At 49.6% G+C, this 20,872-nt stretch overlaps 1 protein-coding gene across 1 annotated transcript; it reads left to right on the top strand.

Annotated features, from left to right (window-relative positions):
* Positions 1-255: 255 nt before the first annotated feature.
* Mcm2 (minichromosome maintenance complex component 2) lies at positions 256-20,534 on the top strand. Its single transcript, XM_052174293.1, has 15 exons — positions 256-363; positions 1,269-1,498; positions 5,758-5,933; positions 6,062-6,322; positions 7,071-7,498; positions 14,274-14,408; positions 15,274-15,465; positions 15,843-15,936; positions 16,491-16,741; positions 16,832-16,958; positions 17,427-17,539; positions 18,291-18,536; positions 19,168-19,350; positions 19,499-19,654; positions 19,913-20,534. The coding sequence occupies exons 1-15, from the start codon at positions 358-360 to the stop codon at positions 20,021-20,023; spliced, it is 2,709 nt and encodes a 902-aa protein (XP_052030253.1). The 5' UTR covers positions 256-357; the 3' UTR covers positions 20,024-20,534.
* Positions 20,535-20,872: the final 338 nt, after the last annotated feature.

Below are 20,872 nucleotides of genomic sequence, written 5' to 3'. Positions count from 1 at the left end.
CTGGAAGAAATCAGAAAACAGTCTCATACCGACACCAAGGTCACACGCTAGAAGACCGGATTGGTCCTCAGAGCCACCAGTGACCCAAAGTCCCACTTGGTCGCCTTAACTCTGAAGGGTTAATTAAGCCTAAGAGAACAGGAGGTGTAGGCTCAGCCTTTTGGAAGCTGTGGGCGGGTTTCCAGGGAGTGGGGCGGGGCTTCATGCTGTGGGCGTGCCCAAACATTCTAGCCCTCCTTCCGCCCTAGACGTCGTGACGTCTGGTTCCTCCTGGCGCTTCCCGGGCTAGGGCTGGTCACGTGATCCAGTTTTCGCGCGAAAACCGGTGGCAGCTGGTGCGGTGGACCTAGCGCAGGGATGGCGGTGAGGAGCGGGCTGGTCCCGGGCGGGCGGGATTCAGCGGTCTCGGCTTGCTTGGCTGGTATCTCCCTCCAGTGGCAGGCCTGAGTGCGGGGCCACTGCGCCAGTCTGGGACGGGTCTTCTCTCCTCCCCCTCGTGTGTCCTTAGGCCCCGGGTCTCCACGCACATTTGGTGGTGAGGTTGCAGGAAATGGAACCCAGAACCTCGCGCTTGTAGGGAAAGCGGGCTACCACGTAGCTGCGTGCACCACTACTCTCTTGAGAGACTCATGGCTGGGCGGTGGAGGCGTATGCCTTTAATCCCACCACTAGGGAGCTAGAGGCAGGCGGATCTTTGAGTTCTACAGAGTGAGTTCCAGGACAGCCAGACTTCACAGAGAAACCCTGTCTCGAAAAGAAAGAAAGAAATAGAAAGGGTCTCACTAAGTAACACAGGCTGGGGTTGAACTCGCTCTGTAGTGCGGGTTAGCCTTGAACGTGGTGATCCTCGGGCGAGCCTCAGCCCCTTGGTATTCTGGATTACATGCCTGTGACATCAGACCTGGCCTTCCTACTTTTACTGTTAGCGTTTTCGTGACTCATTAAAGGTTAAAGATCCGTTCTTTCCACCATTCAGTTCTAGAACAGTGTTCCTTGATGACTTTTAATCTTCACCTCATGTTCCTGCACCCAGCATATTGTGGGGTTTGGGGTGAGTGGGGTGTGAAAATAGATTATAAACAGGTTATAAAAAAACTACATAACCTCCAGGTTTTCCCTAAGAGACACAGAGTGATCTGAGGGGCTTCTGTGTCCTTGAGAACAAGGCATAGTGTACAGGCAACAGACTGTGGCAAGGCCCCATGGTAACCAGGAGGGTGTCAGCCTGTGGTCCTCCAGTGTCTGATGGCAGACTGTCCCTCTTGCAGGAGTCTTCTGAGTCCTTCTCAGCATCTAGCCCTGCCCCTCAGCGGCGCCGGATCAGTGATCCCCTCACCTCCAGCCCAGGCCGCAGCTCCAGACGAGGGGATGCCCTGACCTCCAGCCCTGGCAGAGACCTCCCCCCATTTGAGGATGAGTCTGAGGGGCTGTTGGGCACGGAGGGGCCCATGGAGGAAGAAGAGGATGGAGAGGAACTCATTGGTGATGGCATGGAAAGGTATTTACAGTCTAGGCTGTGGAGAGGTGGCTTAGTGTGGTGGCCTGGCCCTGAGTGTATGAACCAACCTGGTGACTTTGACTTTGAGTGTGGCTTGGTTGGGATGGGGGGGGGGGTGTTCATGAGCCACTGTGAAGATGCATTTAGCTCGCTGTATACACCTCAGACTAGATCCTCAGAGCCAGGCAAGCCCCAGCCCAGGAGAAGAGGACCTGCAGAGTCTGCTCTGAAGGGTGGTGCCAACTCAAAAAGATGGTTCAATCAGCAAACTCGCACCCAGCCTGCATGAGGCTCTGGGTCACAGATGTTCAGGTTTGAAAGCAGAATTACAGAAGGTGACTGGGGCTGTTAGGAAACAGCGTACGCTTTGCCCGTAGGTAGGGAGATCTCTGATTCAGCCTTACCACAGTTACAGCTGGAATGTGACCAGTCATGTGGCACTCAGGAGCCTTGTGCCACCTTCCTTTCATACCTTTCCGTAGGGGACACCTGAGGGGTATGAGCCATCACCGGGACTGTCATGGGCTCTGCACCGTTTGGTTCTTGGCTTTACACACTGCCAGGCTAGGTATGAAGAGACTAGGTCTGTAGTGAGTGTCCACGGACAGACTGCTCTGTCACAGGCTTCCCTGCCGAGTGAGCTACTCACAGGGGGCCTCCTGCGTCACTTCCTCTCTTATTCTTGTGTTTGTACCTCAGTTTTTGTCTAGTTGCTTTTGTTTTTCGAGACAAGGTTTCACTGCGTCACCCTTCCTCCACTGCCTGGCTTTTTATTTTTTTAATGTTCTTTTCCTGTGGCCTTCGTTCATCTCTCTGTCATGGCTATCATAACAGAAAACTCGTAATGTGTTTAGTGACCTGCCCATAGGTCGTCTAGTGACGGGTACAGTGAACGCCAGATCTGGCAAGAAGACTGCTGCTTTGTGTGAGATGAATCAGCCGCACATTAGTTAGGGTGATGCTGAGTCGGGAGTCTGGAGAAGATGAGGGGAACGTGATTATGATATAAAGCAAGAGAAAGGGAGCTGTGTGGGAAGGGAACTTCCAGTGTGAGGGAGTGCGTGTGAGCTGCCATGTGGGTGCTGGGATTTGAACTCAGGACCGACCTCTGGAAGAGTAGTCAGTGCTCTTAACCACTGAGCCGTCTCTCCAGCCCTACTGCCTGGTTTTTATAACCTCTTTAAAGTGAGAGACACTTTGGAGATGTCTGAGGACTATCTGACTTAGAGTCTGTGAGGAAAGAAGCTAATTTCTATATTATAAGTCTTATTCTTATAGGAGTTCAGCACAGAGACGTCCGTGCAAGCTTTCTGAGTGCCATCTTTATCACCCCACTGTGGTCTCTTCTGCCTGCTGATCTCAGTTTTAATCATATTACCAGAATTGGAATCATGGTGTTCATCTTTTTGTGCCAGCATTTCACTCTGGTGTTTTCAAAGTTCATTGTTTTGTTTTGTTTTGTTTTTTAAAATGTATTGTTTTACCACATGCATGCCTATGCCTGCAGAGACCAGAAGAGAGTGTCAGACTGTATGAAACTGGAGGTTACAAGGTCGGGAGCTACCTTGTGGGTGCTGACAGCTGAACCCAGGTTTTCTGCAGGAGCAGCCAGTCATTTTTTTAAATGTCTTTTTTTTCTTTTTTTCTTTTTTTTTTTGGTTTTTGGTTTTCTGGTTTTTTCAAGACAGGGTTTCTCTATGTAGCCCTGGCTATCCTGGAACTTACTCTGTAGACCAGGCTGGCCTCGAACTCAGAAATCCACCTGCTTCTGCCTCCCAAGTGCTGGGATTAAAGGCGTGCGCCACCACTGCCCAGCTTTTTTTTTTTTTTTTTTTTTTTTTTTTTTTTTTAATATTTCATTCCATTGCTCACTGTGTGTCTGTGTATGGGTATACATGCTGTGGCATGCACTCCAGAGGTCAGAAGACAGCTTTCTGAAGTTGAAATTTGATGAAACCCAGATCGTGTGGCCTGTTTCATTGTAGACTAGAATCTCTGAGTGTGTTTCAGGTGACTGAGATCCTTTAAGGGTGAGAGCACACTCCTCTCAGAAACCATTACATTCAGCATAGGACCAGTCTGCACTTCTACCTGCTTTGCCTTTGGTGTTTTGAAACTGTTTGTTTTGAGAGGGTAGTTTGAGAATATTGGTCAGAGGAAGGGGCAACTTTGCCAGTCACCCTGAAGAAGGGATAGTTCTGGGAGTCTGTTTCCCTGGTAGGTGCCCACTCCTGTGGAGAGGCCATGTGGTACTGAGGAAAGAGCTTGCAACCTGTTGTACTGCAGTTGCCCCTTTAGGCCTGATGATCAACTATAAAATCACATCACCCTTCAAAGATGAGATGGCACCGCCTTGAGGGGACTCTGGGACTCTGGCACCACAGGGAACCTGGGCCTGACTCTCTGTTACATGGCACTTCCTGTCAAGGACCTAACCAGGGTCACCTGGAAAGAGACTGCTCGGACAGCTGAGCCCTGTCTGCGGGTGTGAGCTTTCAGGCAGCCAGTCTGGCTGGGCTGTGTTCAGTTGAGGAGAAGGCAGAGATAGGGAGGGTGTGACCCCTGAACACTGGGGTCTGCTCTCTGACCTTTCTGGTGTCAAGGTCTTGGCTTCTTCTAATTCTGTTTTATTTTCTGTTTCGCCTGCACGTATATCTGTGTGAGGGTATCGGGTCCCCTGGAACTGGAGTTCAGACGGCTGTGGGCTACCATGTGGGTGCTGGGACTTGAAGCCAGGTCTTCCTGAAGAGCAGCCAGTGAGTGCTCTTCACTGAGTATGTCTCCAGCCCCGAATTCCGTTTTCTTAACGGAGTCAAGAGCTCTTTGGAGATCCCCCATTTAAAAAGAAAACAAAGCAAAACAAAAAACCCAAAAACTCGTGTATTCTTGAGTGTCTGGTGTTTATGCACATGAGTGTCGAGATGCCCAAGGAGGCCAGAAGTATCCCCTGCTGGAGCTGGAGTTCTGCGGTTGGTCTGTGAGCTGCCTGATCCGAGTGCTGGGAAGGGAACTCAGGTCCTCCTGAGCCTCGCCTCCAGCCCAGCCCCTCAGTTGTAAATACACAACAAACACCCTCTCCATTTTTAGCATATGTCTCAGTGGCGTTAATCTACATCATCCCACCAGAACGTTTTTATCATCTCAAAACTGAATCTTCCCCCAAAACACTGACTTCCTGTTCCCATTGGCTGGCTTTTGGGGTCTGACCCCTCTGGGCCCCATGGGAGTGGCGTGGCCTTATCCTTTGGTGAGATGTTAACAGGATTCACCATTCAGCCTCGCCCTTCAGCCTCACCTTCTATTTTAAGGTTGAGTGATAATCTACCCTGTAGGTCTATCCTTGACCATCTTGGGATGTTGCCTTTAGCCTCACTGCATAGCCTTGACTGGCCTCAAGCTCTCTGGTCTGCCTGACTGCCCCCAGGCTAATGGGAGGAAGGGCGTGTACTACTACACCCAGTTAAAATGTTTTTGTTGTTGTTTTAATTTAAAACGTTACTTTATAGTATGTGGGTGTATCTGTGGGTATGTACTTCTGAAAGTGCTGGTGCCCAGTATGGGTACTGGGAATTGAATTCTCATTCTCTGGAAGAGCAGTTTGTGAGCTAGGCACAGTGGCACACACACAGCTTTAATCCCAGCACTTGGGAGGCAGAGACGGGCAGATCTCTTGAGTTCCAGGATATCCAGAGAGCTACACAGAGAAATCCTGTCTCCAAAAAAAAGCCCATTGCTCTAAACCACTGAGCATCTCCAGCCCCAGGTGGGGTCACACTGTGAGAGCAGACTTGGTTAGCCCGTTAGTAACTTGCATTTCTACTGGGGTTATGGAATTCTAGAGATTTTTGCCATGTCCTGTTTTACTTATTAGGTTTTCATAGTTCTGTGTCATGAGTTCCCCATTTCCTCCCTGATTGTGACAGTTTCGTGCTTTCTAGTTTCTGATGAAAATGTTGACCATTAGAGGTTTTTCTCAAGGCCAGGTCAGGAGACTGCATGTAGGGGAAGCATTGGCTGCACCCACCATATACCACCAACAGGTGGCGCTGCGGCTGTGTACCTCATGCATGTAGACAGACTCCCTTTTCCCATGCGCAGGGTGGGGGGGTGGGGGGGTTGTGCCTCCTTGATGGAGTCCCTAAATCATATTCTTCAGACTTTCAACTTCCTGTTTGCAGGTGTCGGGCAAGGAACCTTGTAAGATCTAATTCTCAGGTGGGTTGTTTGGGGACTCATTGTCTACTGTTGGCCTCTTGCAGAGACTACCGTCCCATTCCAGAGCTCGATGTCTACGAGGCAGAGGGATTGGCCCTGGATGATGAAGATGTGGAGGAGCTGACAGCCAGTCAGAGGGAGGCAGCTGAGCGGGCCATGAGGCAGCGGGACCGCGAGGCTGGCAGAGGCCTGGGACGCATGCGCCGGGGGCTGCTGTATGGTATGTGTGGTGGGCATCCCAAAGGTGCTGCTTGGACCTCCAAAGCCTCAGGAGCGGGAAAGACATGGGCGGCAAGTGTTGTGCAGAGGACGCTGGGAGAGGCTCACAGGGCTGCTTTTCTACCCAAGACAGCGACGAGGAAGACGAGGAACGGCCTGCCCGCAAGCGCCGCCATGCAGAGCGCGCCACGGAGGATGGCGAGGAGGATGAAGAGATGATCGAGAGTATTGAGAACCTGGAGGACCTCAAGGGCCACACGGTCCGCGAGTGGGTGAGCATGGCGGGGCCCAGGCTGGAGATCCACCACCGCTTTAAGAATTTCCTGCGCACCCACGTGGACAGCCATGGCCACAATGTCTTCAAAGAGCGCATCAGTGACATGTGCAAAGGTATGTTCCTATAGGCTGGGGCGAGGCTCAGAGGTGCAGCATTCATCTTGAGTGAGGTCCTGGTTCAGTCTCAGCACTGAGGGATGAAGGCAGCCTGACTTCTGTATCTTGCTGGCGTTGCTGTACCACACTGACCCCATAATGCACAGGAACATTTGGTGACAAGAACAGAACCTAGGGAACCCAAGGTCTCCTACAGCCGCACCAGAGCTAGGCTGTTTGGGGACAAGCTTAAAAATGTATTACTATCCTGTTCTGGTTTTTGGAAGGTTTGTTTGTTTTGGGGGTTGGTTGGTTGGTTTTTGCAGAATCAGGTTGAACCCAGGTCCTAGGACATTCTTAGCAAGTGTTTTCCCACTGAGCCACTCCCCAGCCTGTGCATTTCAACTTGGATCCAAAAATGGTAGCATTTCAGTGTGGCAGCATTGGCTTTACAGGGTACGACAGCTCAGGGGTGTGGCAGCCCCGCCAACAGTGGCTCTAGCTCGTCTGTAGCTTTTCTGTGGCCTGTGGCACACTGCTCTGTAGCCAGAGAGCTCTGTTCCTCCTGGAAATGACAGAGATTTGTATGCTCTTAATATTATTACTTGGGTCTCCGTTGCACAGCCACAGGTAGTGGGCCAAGGTGCAAACTGGACTTTCTGGCCCTCTTAGGTTTGGTCTGGGTAGAGGGCTTTGGCTAGCGGGGTTCTAAGATGTTGGCTGCCTTCATGACGCTGGCATCAGTCCCACCCCTTATCCTCCTTAGAGAACCGTGAGAGTTTGGTGGTAAATTATGAAGACCTGGCAGCCCGGGAGCATGTGTTGGCGTACTTCCTGCCGGAGGCACCGGCCGAGCTGCTGCAGATCTTCGATGAGGCCGCCCTGGAGGTCGTGCTGGCCATGTACCCTAAGTATGACCGCATCACCAACCACATCCATGTGCGCATCTCCCACCTGCCTCTGGTGGAGGAGCTGCGCTCCCTGAGGCAGCTGCACCTGAACCAGCTGATCCGCACCAGCGGCGTGGTGACCAGCTGCACCGGAGTCCTGCCCCAGCTCAGCATGGTCAAGTATAACTGTAGCAAGTGCAACTTTATACTGGGGCCTTTCTGCCAGTCTCAGAACCAGGAGGTGAAGCCCGGCTCCTGCCCTGAGTGCCAGTCGACTGGGCCCTTTGAGATCAACATGGAGGAGGTGAGTAACCCAGACCTGCTATGCTGTCCTTAGTGTGCAAGACCTAGCCCGTCTGCAGGGCCAGAAGACTGAGGCAGTTAAACACGGCAGAATGAATAGTCCCATAGCTTCAAGAATTCAGTATATTTGAAACTAGGTGATCCTGTTTGGTGTGTCCACATTTGTGACCTCTAAAGACATGGGCAAGTGGCCCACTTATTCCTGCTCACCCCACTAGAGCACGACTTGCCCATCACATGGGCACCTGGACCATCTGTTGACTTATCTGGTGGGCCTGGCTGGCTCCTGGTGCCTTTTGTGGGCGTATCCAGGGTTCTAAGCACCTTGGGTCCTGCAGAGCCCTGCTTTGGAGACTCAATATACCTCTGGACTCTGAAATCCTGGGTACAGCGTGCCTGTGCTTGTCTTCATCTGAAGCTCCCCCTCCCCCACTACTGCCTGGCTTCTGGAGTGTTAGCACTCTTGATGCTTTCTGTGGTTCTGAGCTATCTAGTTTTGTAGCCGCCAGCAGCTACATGTAAACCGGGTTACCTGTTGAGAGAATTTTGGGGTCATAGGGAAGAGCGGCGAAAAGACCGTACGGCTAAGTCAATGTTCACTGATCAAAGCCGAAAACTTTAATGGCGCCGGACCTTTTAACAGTTTGGGCAAACCCTCCCCCCAGACTCCAGGCTGAGTTCCGGTGGAAGTTGTCTAGCTTCTCTTGGAGGTCTTCGTCTTGACTGCTCCGGCAGCTGGGTGGGTCACCTGTTTAATTCAGGAATCCCTATACCAGGAAGAACAATGAACTTAACCTTTACTACGTGCGCTCCACCCTAAGTGGAGCAGAATCCTGGCTAACTGGGAGAAGTTAACCTTGACCAAAGTCAAACTCTGACCAAGTGCAAGACTGCCCCAATATGGCTCTGTACATGTCCTCCCTTTTTTTATTAATTTGAACACGAGGAGGTAGAAAACAAGTGGATAAATATCCTTCATAAGAAGGCGGGCCTTAACCAGGAGGGGAAGCATTGACCGTAATTCCTCTTAAATATTGTATAACGTCTTTTTCAGAGGAGGGGTAATAGGCTCCCTTATTATTTTAAGGACAGCCTCTCGACGTTAACCCCTATGCAATTAGGTGTACTTCCTGGGGACTCAGAAGCAGAAATTCACCTCCCCATGCAGTGCTTTGCCTCGCACGTCTCGCTGGTACCCATGTTTGTTCATAAACAAACACACATAGATCTGAGTTCTATGTGGCTCCCTCTTTGGAGATCCACTTGTGTAAGTTTTGAAGCCAGGGGGGTCTGCAAGTGTCTTTAACAGACATGTAATCTCTCCATCCAGGTGAGCCTGGGTGGAGACAGCCAGTCTGCTTAACAGACAAGGTCAAGAGTTAAAGGTGGAATAGGATTAACTTGTCCCAGAAGTATCCAATTCAGTTGTAAATTAACAACTTTAAGGACACAAAGCTTGGCCTCTGAGGTGGGAGAGGTAGCCTTGTGAATCAAGAAATAAGCTGTTACTTCTCAGGAAAAGTGGAGACTATATGTTAAATTAACACAGCTGGCTGAAGATTGTTAGCCATCTTCAAAATTGGAATCTTCAAAATTGGAATTATTTCTAGACCAGTCTATGGTTGAGTCAGCTGAGCACAATAAGGAGAAGAGTCATTTTAACTCTTCTTAATTAATTTTTCCTAAGCTAGCTTAACAGTCTCCATGTTCTGTCCCACAAAGTCTAAAAGCTTGAAGCTAGGCAATTTATCTAACCTGGGACATTTAACAATTGAGGTAAGTCAAGAACATATATCCAATATAGCTCTTATGTTACCATGGTCTGGGCATTCAGCAAGCACACAGTCAGCATATCTTCTGCAGCATTCTGTGGAAAAAACAGAGGACATGCCTTCTCCCCCAATATTAAATCAGGATCATGGCATATGTTAGTAAGTGAATTCCTTCATTTCACCTAGACATCAATATGTCTAATTACAAGATGTCATATACATTTAGCAAGGAGTTTCTTGGCATCTAAATTTTAAAATTTTTTTTTTTTTTAAACATGCAAGCATAATTTAAATTATATGCACAGGGACACAATTTCCCCTCTCTTCTTTCTTCCAAGAAGATATTGTTTTATTAATTTAAGTTGGAACACAAAGTATAAACCATAACATAGGCAATAACTATGTAATTATATAAAATATAGTTGCTTTTTCTGTTAGAGCAGTTGCAACTAGACAGCCTAAAAATGAATCATTAGTCACATGTACATATTTTTTAATCTTCTAAATTAGAAATATGAATATCATTTATCTGTAATAACTAAGTCCTCTAGGATTAACACCATTACGTGGTAGAGGTAGAAATTGAGGACATCAAGAACAAATCTTTACAATTTGATGTGCACAAAATATAAAATTATTTCAAATACCTAAAGGACAGTCATTTAGAGAACATATCCTTTGTTCTTAGAAATTTGAATCACATTTGTATAAACTGTAAATATTAAGAATTAGCAGTATTAAAAATGGACCAATTTTAAGCAATTATAGACCATGAGCTATGTATATCTACTATTATTAAAAGCTTGACCTTTAACATCTTAAAAATAGCTGCTATAGCACCCAATTCAGGTATCTGTGTTGAAGCAGGGAGAAACTTAAAGGAATAAACATGTGATCTGATAGTACAAATTATCTTTTGGATAACAATTATTAATTTTGCCTAAAAATGCTTACCATGTAATAGACCAACCATTAATAATAAATTTGATTGTTGCTTGAAGCAAGGAACAAACGTTTCCTACCTTGAAAACAGAGGTTTAAGACCTTCTGTGGCAAGCTTAAAATGAGGTAAATAAGATAAAGCCAATTAATATATCTTAACAACCTTTGAAAATCATTTACCTAAAAATTCTAAAAGTCTATAGGAGCAAGGGCCTGTAACAAACATTCTATGAACATTATACACTGAAATTTTTAAGATCTTAACTTCTAGTATTGAAACAGAGACAAAACACTTTTTCTCACAAGACATAAGGCGGTTAGCCATTCCCTGAGGCAAAACTTTCTAATGAAATTGTTTTGTTGTCTCTTTAAAATTAGAAGCAAATGCTTTTATAATTATCAGAATGTAAAGCAAAAAACCAACCCTTTAAATTTACAATAATTTTATAGGGAGTAGACAGGCCAAATGTTAATGCTTTTATAGCCTCCTTGACCTTTCATAGATTTGAACTGCATTTTAACCCACACCTGGATAAGTCAAAAACTTTTTTTTTTTTTTTTTTTTTTTTTTTTTTTTTTTTTTTAAACCAAACACTCCCTAGGTGGGGCCTGTAAGGCAGAAACAATTTCTCAAAACTTCCTCACTAGCTTCCCCTGAGGCAGTTCTAAGCTTTGCATTAACTCAAATGTAAAAATTCTGCCCTAGGATCCACCCTGAGTCCTTGGCAAGGACATTGTATGAGATTCCTCAAATGTAAATATCTTCTAATCTGAGCCTTTTATCTAAGACCAGAACCAAACCTACAAGGAAGTTGAGGATTAAACAAAAGAAACCTGTAATTCCACGGTCAAAGGAACCTGCTTGATATCAAATACATTTTCACTGAGATCTCCTTTTTAATTTTGGAGACAGCAGTATCACTCTTAAAATTATCTTAATTACAAGATGTTAAGAATTATGAGCCTGCAAACTGAAAACTGCAGCCAATGACACACTGATTTTTATTGTAACTCAATGTTTTCTTGCAATATTAGAGCACAATTGTAATTTTGGAAGCAAATCTCAATTTTAAACAATCTATTTTCTTTAAAATTAATGGCAAACACATATTTACAGCACAAGGTTTGTATGCCAGTTCTTATGTTCAAGTGTATAACAGTGTAACTTATTAAAGAGACAATATTTTAAATCTTAATCTTCATTAAGTCTAATCTCCAGGCCAAGATTCACATGAAACACCATGCCAATTTAGGAGCGTCCCAAAGGCCTGTATTTCCTGGATTGCGTCATGCCACGTGGTGTTCAAAATGGCGACTACCCTAAACTACCAGCCTTAATCGTCATGCCACGTGTTCAAAATGGCGACTACCCTAAACTACCAGCCTTAACCTGACTTTTGTTAATAACATTATACCTTTTAAATCATGTGCAGTGACTTAAGCCAATACTCTATAGTCAAGACATGCAAAATATACCTTTAAATCCAATTATAAACAAGAACAAAGCATGAGTGGCGTTAGGCCACGTGTAGTTAGTTAAGATAGCTCTAACACTGAATCACCAGTTTTTAAACTAACCTTTTCTTAATAACACTATACCTTTTACATAATAACCAATTAATTTATAACTCTTTAGTCAAGAAATGTAAAGCCTTATATCATTAAAACCAATTAGAAACATGTATAAAGCGACTACATGAATTTCACAAGCCAAACCAAGGTCTTCCCAAATCTCGAGGTTTCTGGGCTTTTAAGAGCGGCTTTTTCCCCAGCCACGCTTGCCTCTTGAGTGAGCTGCGCTGTCGCGGCGTGGCTTTGAATCAATCCCCACACAAACTGTGGCTAGCTCAAGAGGTTACCAGCAGATGTAATCTTTACCAATTTTTCTTTTAAACATGAAACAGTCATTCACACAAAGACACAGAGAGGACATAAACATACACATAGACAGTCGGTGCACCGGGACAAACACGGAAAGATACACAGAAAGTTAAGCGTGCTTGTTAAGCAATTGCATCCATTTTCCTCTTTAAACAGCTCTTAGAAGCTGTGGACATATGCCTATTTTTAAAAACCCCTTTCTTTTCGCCGAAATCAGCTCTTACGAGCTTTGGGCAAATGCCTACCAAATTCCTTCCCCATATTTCCCTATCTTATCAACCCAAGCAGTCCTGCGCTGGGTCCACGCAGTATGCTTGAAAAACTGTATCCATTCCTGCACTCACAACCATAGACACGAATTCACTAGCGCTAGTTTTGCCCTCTATGTTGCTTACCGTGCGGACACCATTAATTTTCACCTTTTTCTGCGAAGCTTCGCTGGATAGGGCTACCTCAAGAAATTCTCTCGTGCCAGGTCTTCCCACGTTCAGGCGCCACTATGTAGCCGCCAGCAGCTACATGTAAACCGGGTTACCTGTTGAGAGAATTTTGGGGTCATAGGGAAGAGCGGCGAAAAGACCGTACGGCTAAGTCAATGTTCACTGATCAAAGCCGTAAACTTTAATGGCGCCGGACCTTTTAACAGTTTGGGCAAACCCTCCCCCCAGACTCCAGGCTGAGTTCCGGTGGAAGTTGTCTAGCTTCTCTTGGAGGTCTTCGTCTTGACTGCTCCGGCAGCTGGGTGGGTCACCTGTTTAATTCAGGAATCCCTATACCAGGAAGAACAATGAACTTAACCTTTACTACGTGCGCTCCACCCTAAGTGGAGCAGAATCCTGGCTAACTGGGAGAAGTTAACCTTGACCAAAGTCAAACTCTGACCAAGTGCAAGACTGCCCCAATATGGCTCTGTACAAGTTTAGAGTGACCTGGCCAGGAAGTTGCCTGTGACAGTGTTCAAGTCCAGGCCTGCTTTAACCCCGGTGACCCAGCTCCAAGGCGCACCTAGCTGTGCCCTCTCCGTCCTCTGCAGCCCCACCTTAGCTGTGTTTCTAACCTAGACTCTGGCCCCAGGACACTGAGCTGTACTGAGTGGGGATTAGCGAGTGGGGTCAAGTGTGTGCTGGCCTTGCTGGCTGCCCAGTGTGTGTTCCTTGGGTCTTAGTCTTGATTACATTTTGAAAGGGAGGTTCCGAGGCTCTCTCTTCTTGTGGAAAAACAGGTATTTGGAGGCCTGATTGTCTAAGGTCTCCTGTGTGGCAGTGTCCTAAGGATCAGGCAAGCATATAGATGTGATCGTGTGCTCCTTTTACTGGGGCAGGGGCTTATTACTATGTAGCCATGACTAGCCTCAAGTTCACAGACATCTACCTAAATTTACCTCTGGACCTCTGGGCTTAGAGGTGTGCACCACCATGACCACCTGAGCGTCTGCTCCTTTAGCCACTCTGTCTTGTAGGTCAGTCAGCTCTGGGTGCCTGTACTGAACCCCTGGTGTCACTGATTTGAAGAAGAGTTGATTTATGGCTTGGTTTTAGAGTCGCACTTGGGGTCAGTTGACATGGTGTGTGGCATAGCAAGCTGCTCTTCTCACATCAGAGACACAGAAGAGAACAAGAGACTAGCCAGTGTCCTATAGTCCCCTTTAGGGGCACACCTCCCACAAGACCTCCCACAAGGCTCCATCGTCTCGTATGTGGACTGAAGAATCAGTGCCCTACAAATAGGCCACGGGGGACATTTGCAGCCCAGTCTGTAGCATGTTGTCTCCGCTTTGGATAGTAAATGAACTGGTGGGCTGTTATGGAACATGGCACATCTCTGCCGTGTGCGTGGTCTCGCTCTGCCGCTTGTGTGTGCTGCTGTATGTAGATGCTGCATACACGTGGCCCAGTGTGACCCTCATAAGGTCAGAGCTCAGCATCGCCTTCTGTCGAGGATCACCCTGAGGTGTAGACACAGGTGAATCTAGCCTCGGGGTAGAGCAGATGCTGGAGCCCAGGGGGAGGAAGACACAGCCTAGGGGTGGTGGCCTGTGAAGAGACCTGCTGAGTCATGGCTGGCCTGCCCTTTGGTCTCTGGCTTTCGCGGCCTGCAGTAAGGTCAGAGCACACGGGAAAGCTATGCTTTGAGGAGAGCGGTTGGCTATGTGGGAACCATGATCTTCTTTGTCCTGTGCAGACCATCTATCAGAACTACCAACGTATCCGCATCCAGGAGAGTCCCGGCAAGGTGGCGGCTGGCCGGCTGCCCCGCTCCAAGGATGCCATTCTCCTTGCTGATCTGGTGGACAGCTGCAAGCCAGGAGACGAGATAGTGAGTGCATGTTAGGAACTGGGAGTGTCTGCTCTGGCCACTGGAGGGGGGCTCCATGGGGGGTGAGGGGTTGCGGTCTGCCGTGGGTTTCTTTGTGCACCTGGTGGCACACACACACCCGCCTCACGCCTGTCCTGCTGAGGCCCCTCAGAGGGTGGAGGAGGCAGGTCAGGTGGGTGAGGAAAAAGGAGAGAGGCAGGGAGGCCTCCAATCGGTGGTCTCCCCTCTCTCGCGCGCCAGAACCGTGCCCCCCAACACCCCCACACGTTCGCCCCTCCTCTCCCATCCCCGGCAGAAGGGGTGTCTCGTCCTCCTCCTCCAGGACCGGGGTCTTGGGGGCAGGTGAAGGGCGTGTCCATGGGCCAGCTCAGCCTGGCACCAGCTCTTCGTGAGTCAGGACGAGAGCTTTTCTCTTGCAGTTGGAGTAGCGGGTGTTGCTTGGTTTGCTGTGATAGTACAGGAGGAAAGGTTTATCTTGGGTCAGTGCCAGAGGCCTTAGTTCATGGCCTTTGGGCCTGTGGCTGTGGAGGTAGCTGCCCTCATGGAGCTAGAAAGCAGAGAGAACTGGGGGATGGGTCAGGGTCTAGATAGCTCCTCCCAAGGACACAACTTGAATGACCTCACTAACACTTTGTTGTTGTGCCAAGTCGAGGATGAAGCCGTTAACGAATAGCTCCTTCCTCTGCCCCTCACGCTCCTGTGTAAAGCACAGTGGGACAAAGCTCATGTTTCTGGACTCGTCGGGTTGTCCATCTTTGCAGTGTCGGGAGCGTGGGGTGGGGACAGGGAAAGCAGCGTGGATGTGTGCCTGACCTTGGCTCAGGATGTCGGTTGCACCCTCTGACTTGTGACCGCCCCTTCCCAGGAGCTGACCGGCATTTACCACAATAACTATGATGGCTCACTTAACACCGCCAATGGCTTCCCAGTCTTCGCCACTATCATCTTGGCCAACCATGTTGCCAAGAAGGACAACAAAGTAGCTGTGGGTGAGCTCACTGATGAAGACGTGAAGATGATCACCAGTCTTTCCAAGGATCAGCAGATCGGAGAGAAGGCAGGTGGCCGGCAGGGCGACACCTGGGACCAGGCACCCCACCCGCTGGGAGGAGCCTCAGAGCATGGGCCTGGGTGGCAGGCTCGTTTCGGGGGACAGCCCCAGTTCTGTCTGGACTCTAAGATCAAAGGTTACCTAGGCAAGGAAGGGCCTTCGTGATGTGACAGAAGATTTCGTGTACCAGAAGGGCAAAGAAAGGCCCAGCTCCTTTTGACTGGGGTCTACTGTACAGTGATCAAAAGCAGCTTGGGGAGGAAAAAGTTTATTTGGCTTTTCACTGCCCTGATGGTAGTCGGTCATTGAGAGAATCAAGGCGGGAACTTGAGTTTCTTACATGCCTGTCAGGTTCTGTCTCATGGTCTCCCTCTGTCCCTCAGATTTTTGCCAGCATTGCTCCGTCCATCTATGGGCATGAAGACATCAAGAGAGGCCTGGCTCTGGCCCTGTTTGGAGGGGAGCCCAAGAACCCAGGTGAGCCCCCCCAACCCCCGCCTTCCCGCTCTCACTGAGGGCATTAAAGGGTCTTTGCTTTAAACATAACAGTTAACAAGAAGCTGCAGGGGGCGTGGACTTTGTTCACCTTGGTCCACTCTGATGGGCTGTCTCTGCTGCTTGCCTGTGGTCTGGTCTCTGCTGCTTGCCTGTGGGCTATCTCTGCTGCTTGCCTGTGGGCTGTCTCTGCTGCTTGCCTGTGGGCTATCTCTGCTGCTTGCCTGTGAGCTGTCTCTGCTGCTTGCCTGTGGGCTGTCTCTGCTGCTTGCCTGTGAGCTGTCTCTGCTGCTTGCCTGTGGTCTGGTCTCTGCTGCTTGCCTGTGGTCTGGTCTCACCCCCTCTCTGGTGCGCAGGGCACACTCAGGGTTTTGTGATTCATGTGCTGTTTTGCTTGTGTCCCTAAGCTCTGTAGCGCATCCATCTGGACTAGGGCCCCGGGGATGGGCACCCCTGCGTTGCTGAGGATCTAGCCTGTCCTCTGACCCTCCTTCCCATCCACACACATTTGTCTCCATCCCAACCTCTTCCTGCAGGTGGAAAGCACAAGGTTCGAGGTGACATCAACGTGCTCTTATGTGGGGACCCTGGCACAGCAAAGTCCCAGTTCCTCAAATACATTGAGAAAGTGTCTAGCCGTGCCATCTTCACCACCGGCCAGGGTGCATCCGCCGTGGGTCTTACCGCGTATGTTCAGCGGCACCCTGTCAGCAGAGAGTGGACCTTGGAGGCTGGAGCCCTGGTTCTGGCCGACCGGGGTGTGTGTCTCATTGATGAGTTTGACAAGGTGGGTATCTGGGCTCTAGGGCTGAGCTCTCTGGTGGGAGGGCTTCATTAGAGCGTGTCAGTGCCTCCTGTGATGCCCCGTGTTGTGCAGATGAATGACCAGGACAGGACCAGCATCCACGAGGCCATGGAACAGCAAAGCATCTCCATCTCCAAGGCCGGCATCGTTACCTCGCTGCAAGCCCGCTGCACCGTCATAGCTGCCGCCAACCCCATAGGTATGCCTGCTGTGTGTAGTACAGGCCTGGGAATGGCAGCAGAGTGGGGCAGAGGGGGAAGGACCTGGGAATGAGGGCTGATCGTCCATCTGTTCCTTACACCACCTTTGGGTGCTTTGATCCTTTGTCCAAATGGGGCTGGAGCTGTACCCATGCCCAGCCAGTAGGTGACTAGCACCCAGGGGCCCATTGGAGCAGCTGTGGTTCTAATGGAATAGGGCATAGTGTCTCCAATCCCCTCCCTTCCTCCCCATACCCACCTCTGCCCTAGACTCACCCTGGTCCTGGAAAAGGTTCCAGAGCCTTGGATGGATGGATGGATGGATGGATGGATGGATGGATGGATGGATGGATGGATGGATGGATGGATGGATGGGCGGGTGGATGGATGGATGGGCGGGTGATTGAATGGATTGGTTGGTGGGTGGGTGGATATATATACTGAGAACTTGCCGCCTCATCTTTCAGGGGGCCGCTACGACCCTTCACTGACCTTCTCAGAGAACGTAGACCTCACAGAGCCCATCATCTCCCGCTTTGATGTCCTGTGTGTGGTGAGGGACACTGTTGATCCAGTTCAGGTACATCCCCATATCCCTGGTGCCACCTGTAGGTTCTGGGTCATTGCCTGAAGCTTGGGCTGTGCAGTGGACACGTCCCCATACCCAGGTGTCACCCTGACCTTTGTCACCCAGGTCCTCCCTGGCTGCCTACCCAGTCTAGTGACACACTTGCCTGCCAATTGCACGGCACCTGTCCCCCACGGCGGCCCACTAAAGCTCTGCTTTGTGGCCAGCACATGTTCCACACCCACCGTGCACCTGCTGCGTGGAGGGAGCTGCTGTGCACTGCCCCAGGCGCTCTGCAGCTGCCGTCTTCACGTTAACTGAACCCCTCGCCTGTTCTCCCAAGAGGTCACCCCGGGCCTTCAGTGTGCTCTTCCCCTGGAGTGCCTGCCCTTTTCCCCACAGATGCCTCACAGATTCTCCTGTGGTGAGAGGCTGCTTGGCCACTCCATTCACCATGGTTCCATTTTTTTCCCCTTAGCTTATTACTGTCCATTATCTTTTTTGTTTTTATTTCTGTTTAGTTTTTAAGACTTAAGATTTTTTTTTTCTCAATCCCTGGGTTCAAGTCCTGTCTCTGCTCCTGAGTAGCTGGGATTGTCACCGGTGCACGGCTCTCCTGCCCCCTCTCTAAGTCCAGCCTCACTCTCTGTGTCCGTGAGCCCGCTGAGCCTCGGTCAAGTGTGGCGGTCACTCTCCTTGCTGGGTAGCTTTTCCTGCCTTCCTGTCCACACCCTTATTGTGCTCTCCTGCTCTCTTGTCCTAGGATGAGATGCTCGCCCGCTTTGTGGTTGGCAGCCACGTCAGACACCACCCCAGCAACAAGAAGGACGAGGGGCTGACCAACACCTTGGAGCCAGCCATGCCCAACACATACGGCGTGGAGCCCCTGCCTCAGGAGGTCCTGAAGAAGTATATCATCTACGCCAAGGAAAGGGTCCGCCCAAAGCTCAACCAGATGGACCAGGACAAAGTGGCCAGGATGTACAGCGACCTGAGGAAGGAGTCCATGGTGAGCCGGTGGGGCACTGTGCTGGATTCCTGACCCACCCACAGGAGGGGTCAGAGCAGGCTGTATGAGGGGGAGAGTTCTGGGGCTTGGCGCCACTCTGCGGTGAGTGCTTTCCTTGCATGGACTTAGTACCTTCCCCAGCACTGAAAAAAAAAGGTATTCTACTTCTTAACCATTGAGTTACAGATGAACTTTAACTGTGTACAAGAGTGTTGTAGTGTTTTGATTGCTATAGTTCTGTACTAGCTGGTTTGAGTTCCCCTTTTGGTACCAGATCGCAAGGCCACTGGCTATCTTATAACACCTCACTAAGAGGCCAGCTGGTTATTTCGTTTGCGGGGTTTTGTTTTTGTCTTTTCTACTTTAACAGTATCCACCATCTTTCTGGATCATGTAATGCTGCACGTAAGCTAGACAGAGGAATAACCGACCAGAGGCACACAAGCTAAGGGCAGAATAGGCAGTGGTACCAGTGGTGGCCACAGGCCAGGATTTGCACCTGACATTGGAGCTGAGCGTGCTGGAGATGCTGCTCCGTTGGCCACCTCGGCTCTGGTTGCCTGGCATTTGTCCCCGGTACCGTCTGCCTCCTCCTCTTCCTGAGGAAAGCCTCAACATTGTTCCTCTGCAGGCAACGGGCAGTATTCCCATCACGGTGCGCCACATCGAGTCCATGATCCGCATGGCAGAGGCCCATGCGCGCATGCACCTACGGGACTACGTGATGGAAGACGATGTCAACATGGCCATCCGCGTGATGCTGGAGAGCTTCATTGACACCCAAAAGTTCAGCGTCATGCGGAGCATGCGCAAGGTGGGTTTGGCTGAGGCCAGGTTCCTGGCCTGTTTTAGGGACTAGAAAATGGCCTGGAGCCTTGGTTAGCTGTGGGAGCCCCTTACGCCATGGAGGAGGCCTGACAAGACTAGCAAGTGAGCTTCTGACCCCTGTCCTCTTCTCACAGACTTTTGCCCGGTATCTCTCCTTCCGGCGAGATAACAATGATCTGCTGCTCTTCATACTGAAGCAGTTGGTGGCTGAGCAGGTGACATACCAACGCAACCGCTTTGGGGCCCAGCAGGACACGATTGAAATACCTGAGAAGGACCTGATGGACAAGGTATGCAAGAACAGGGCAGGGGCAGGGCTTGATGCTCTGGGGAGCTCTTGGCCATTTTTGGTGTACCATCAGGTAACAGGCAATTGAGCTAAAGATAGGCACGGAGAAACGGGTACCAGCAGCCTTGTCCAACCGAGTGCCTGTGGGGCTGGTGGAGCTCTGGTTTGGAACTCTGAACCAACACAGCCCTTCCTTCCTTCCGGAGGTGAGGGCTGTTATCTTCCCCTGCTAATGGCTCTGATGCCGTTCTTTCTTCAGGCCAGGCAGATCAATATCCACAACCTCTCTGCCTTCTATGACAGCGACCTCTTCAAAATCAACAAGTTCACCCGTGACCTGAAACGCAAGCTGATCCTACAGCAGTTCTGAGGCCGGCACAGGACCCTCTGTGTCTGGCGAGACTTGGTCACCACTCTGAGCCCGCTTCACCTCCCATTTCCACCAGGGGCTTAGTGCCCTGTGGGCATAGGATGATAGCTCAGTGAGCCCTTGGGCTGAGGCTGTGGTGTTAAACGACTGTATTTATTCTTCTGCCCCCCTCTAGAGCTCGCTTCTTGGCCAGACCTCTGTCTAAGGCTCATTAGAAGACTGGGGTTGTGTTCAGATGACTGACTTTACCAAAACTATTGCTGTTTTGGCATGAGTTATGTTTCTGGACTGTTTCTTCCCCCTTTTAGATAAAGAGCAACTTAGAGGTGTTTGCAAACTTTTCCAGAACATTCTCAAAGCCTGTGACAGAGCAGCACAAGACCCTGCCTACCGAGGGCCCGTGCTCCTTAGGATGGTTTTCTTCCCACCAAGCCAGTGCCTTCATTTGCTTCTTGTACAGTTTCTTGTAGTTTATTTTTTAATAAATTTGAATAAAACATAAATTGTGCTATCCCTTTGGTTCTGGTTTAATGTGCCAAAGAGGCTTCCCTGAGCTTTTTGAAGGCCCTTTCACCTGCCCTCAGTTTCAACATGAAGTAGGTCTGGCTGGATCTGCTTGGGGATGTGTCCTGTACTTTGGGTTTTAAATGTCTCCCTTAAGGGCCATTGCTAATGAGATAGCCATTTTTCAATTCAAGGTCTCACCATGTAAACCTGGCTAGCCTGAAACTCAGTATGGAGTTCTGCCTGTCTCTGCCTCCTGGTTAAAGGTGTGTACCCCAGTCTCTCACTGCTAACTCACCAGCTTAGAGCCTTTTGGGAGGGAGTGAGGTTATTGGGCCCCAATGT

The sequence above is a fragment of the Apodemus sylvaticus genome, chromosome 2 (genome assembly GCF_947179515.1).
Source record: "Apodemus sylvaticus chromosome 2, mApoSyl1.1, whole genome shotgun sequence".
Lineage (NCBI taxonomy): Eukaryota > Metazoa > Chordata > Mammalia > Rodentia > Muridae > Apodemus > Apodemus sylvaticus.
This window is presented reverse-complemented; position numbering and strand designations above follow the sequence as displayed.